Here is a 3,209-nt window from a genome sequence, read left to right as displayed (position 1 = left end):
TGTGTGTGTGTGTGTGTGTGTGTGTGTGTGTGTGTGTGTGTGTGTGTGTGTGTGTGTGTGTGTGCATGAGCGTGTTTGTGAATGTGTGCACAACAGGGGTTTGAGTCCCGCTTTTATGTAAACACAACAACTATAGACATGCAAAAGATAAGACGTCATCCCTTCAATAAAACCACTGTTATATAGGCCTGTGAAGTAACTATATTAAATAAATATATATACATATATTGCCACATGCTCTAGCTATACATAACAGAGTTCAAGTACAATCCAGTAACTCAGATTACAATACAAATGACTCTCTCCGTCTCCACTCCTGTTACTCTACCGTTGTAGTTTGCAGATCGGAGCACAAGTCTCCCCCAGTCCTGCAATCCAGCTCCATATTCATGCCAGCAGGCACCCAGAACCTAATAAGCATCCAATTTGCCACTGTGCTGGCTCGCTTATTCACTCTGCACTGTCCCACACGTAAAAGCCACACTTACGAGCTGCCTTATTAATCCACTCCTCTCAATGTCAGCCAGGTATAATCGCAGACTTTAAAGGAAGCAGGTTGCAGGGCTGGAGGAAGACAGAAGGAGGGAGGGACAGAAGGAGGGATAAGGCTATGGGAGGGTGAGGAGTCCCAGTAAAGATATAAACCCAAGGCAGGAAGGAAGAAGAAAAAGAAGAAAAAAAAAGGTTCATCCAGAAGCTATTCAGAAGTACACGGCCCCCCTAATCTTGATGTCTAATTGTTGCCTGTGCTCTGTCAAAGCCATCTGATGGTCTTGCGAAGATTAAATAGCCTGGCTACGAGCGCCACAGTCCAGGGTCTTCTCCTCTCCTCTCCTCTCCTCTGCCACCACCAGCACTGACTCCTCCCTATCCCTCATGCACCCAGGGTCGTTATATCCAGACAGAGCCAGCAACCAACCAGAGAGAGGTTTTAAATAGAAAGAGACTGAGAGAATGGCCTTGTTTACTGTGACAGGCTTTCCTCCAGTACACACGACTGCATTCTAGGATAATTCCAGTGTATTACAACTTGTGTCCTAATTCTCATAGTCGACGTAATACACTGGAATTATCATGAGAGAATTCAGTGAGAAATACTCCCCAAAGTCACTGCACAACAGTGTAAAAATAGAAAAGTAGTTGCTGACATCTGGGAACACGGTGGCACCACTACCACAATGTGTGTTATATGGCAAGAAATGCAGACAGCAGTCAGACCATTCAAATGTTATTACTGGTAGGAATAATGGCCAAATCTATCAAAATAAGATCTACAGCCATGTCAGTAGCTCCGTAGCTCTGGACTGTAGACAGACTGTACTTCGGCACCTAGCGGCATGTGCTTCAATGCACACAATGCACAATACTAACATGGTAATGTTTATCAGGTATGTTTACCATGTGAGATTAGAGTTGCTGACATTTGCTAATAAACACAACGTATAGCTGAGACTAATTGGAATACCATTTGCTCTGCAGGTATTTGGTCGTTAAATGTTGGACACATTTAATGATGATGGCTCTAAAGGACAAATCAGGGGATCACCAGAGTCAGTAGGATTCCTCTTCGACGAGCCATATATGTCTGTATAAAACGTTGTGCAAATAGTTGTTGAGATACCTTTAACTTTCCGTCAAACGGTGTGGGCGTGGCCCCTTTGGGTAATCAGGAAATCAGCCTAAAATGACAAACATCATCCAAATGATGTGGTCTACTTGTGATACTGAGCCGGCCTCTATACTTTAAACATGCCCATGTACTCAGGTCGCGCCCCTTTTAGGACTTTACAACCTTTTAAAGTAGAGTCTTGTGTGAAGTATCATTGAACTAAGCATAGAGTTCCCTTATCATTGGTGATGATTTGCTCCGCCCCATTTGCGTAAGCCACGCCACCTTTAATAACTTATGACTCGTTTCTTGTACACTATTTTGTGAGGCATCATTGAACTCAACAGAGAGTTCCCGTTTTCATTGGTCATGGTTAGGCCCGCCCCCTACGCTTTAGCCACACCCCTTTTCACAGCTAATGAACTGTATGACGCAGAGTCTTGTGTGAGGTATCAATGAACTTACCAGGGAGTTCCTTTTTCATCGGTGACAACTTGTAGTGTCTGAGTGCCGCGCAAATGCACGTTCATAAAGGAGCAGAGACCGCCTGTAACCCACGACGCGCGCAGAGAGGTGAGGGCCCGTCCAACGCGGCTTGCAGCTTTAATTATTCAAATAGTTGACTATTCTGTGAAACCCCTTGTCTGGAACAAGTGGTGTGTTCTTTAAACAAACTGGAGGTCTTGTTCAGTCTTGTGCTCACGGAGTAATTACAGTAAAGGAGGATAATGGACACAGTGTGAAAACTCAGGTCATTTCTCAATCGTTGCAGTTGATGACATATGACAAGTTGCACATACAGGGGAGTAAAGTGTCTCACCCCGACTGAGTCCCTGAGCTTGATTTACAGCCTGGGGACCATGCTGCCAAAGAGACTGCTTCAGGGCAGAAGCAGACAAGTCACAGAAATCTGTTACAACATCGCCTACATATGCCTCTCTGAAGTCAACGCGCGTCCCATCGCACAGAGGTGCTATGTTTGCCACGAGGTGTGGAGACAGGCAGCCTGGCCACAGAAATACGAGCAAATCAGATGCCATATTTAGACAATAGCTAAGAAAGGTAGGCCTTCCTCACTATCAGGTGGGGGCGTTCACATTCCAGCTGAAAATATCTGACGCTTTAGCCAAGACAAACGAGTGCATCACTGGGCGAAGAAAAGGCTAAAAAAGCACCAAATGGTAAAAAACTCAAACATCAAAGACAGATACCTGAAAAAATATTACCCTAAAATAACTTCAGCTCGGGATATGTGCAACAAGGACATTTGCGATGCTTAACATTCCTATCAATGAGAGGGATGATTGATACTTGGGTACGAGGACGACCGGACTTGGATCAGTTTTCCTAGAACGCAGAGGAGCACGAGAGTGAAACTGGCTGTAAGGGAATGGGAGCGTGCAGGACAGCTGACAGGAGGCCATGCCTGCCTCGTACTGAGCGTATGATTGATGCAATACAACATGTGTCACACGAATGTGTGTCACGTGTGTCTGGCCGGATTAGTGGAGAGGTTTGACTGTAGATGAACGAACACACACACACACACACACACACACACACACACACACACACACACACACACACACACACACACACA

General features: G+C 45.3%; 1 protein-coding gene and 1 long non-coding RNA gene across 8 annotated transcripts in view; one reads left to right on the top strand and one right to left on the bottom strand.

Moving 5' to 3' along the window:
- plekhg5b (pleckstrin homology domain containing, family G (with RhoGef domain) member 5b) overlaps positions 1-3,209 on the bottom strand; it is an 83,209-nt gene that overhangs the window by 36,202 nt on the left and 43,798 nt on the right. The window contains exon 2 of one of the 7 annotated variants that reach the window (XM_034877281.1): positions 329-564. The exons of the other annotated variants lie outside the window; for them this stretch is intronic. Coding sequence (XP_034733172.1) covers positions 329-421 — 93 coding nt within the window. The 5' untranslated portion in view covers positions 422-564. The remainder of the gene's footprint in view (positions 1-328; positions 565-3,209) is intronic. 7 annotated transcript variants of the gene reach the window in all.
- LOC117947930 overlaps positions 1,096-3,209 on the top strand; it is a 17,578-nt gene continuing 15,464 nt past the window's right edge. Inside the window, exon 1 of the long non-coding RNA XR_004657360.1 lies at positions 1,096-1,106. This is a non-coding gene — a long non-coding RNA (uncharacterized LOC117947930). The remainder of the gene's footprint in view (positions 1,107-3,209) is intronic.

Source organism: Etheostoma cragini, chromosome 7, assembly GCF_013103735.1.
Source record: "Etheostoma cragini isolate CJK2018 chromosome 7, CSU_Ecrag_1.0, whole genome shotgun sequence".
NCBI lineage: Eukaryota > Metazoa > Chordata > Actinopteri > Perciformes > Percidae > Etheostoma > Etheostoma cragini.
This window is presented reverse-complemented; position numbering and strand designations above follow the sequence as displayed.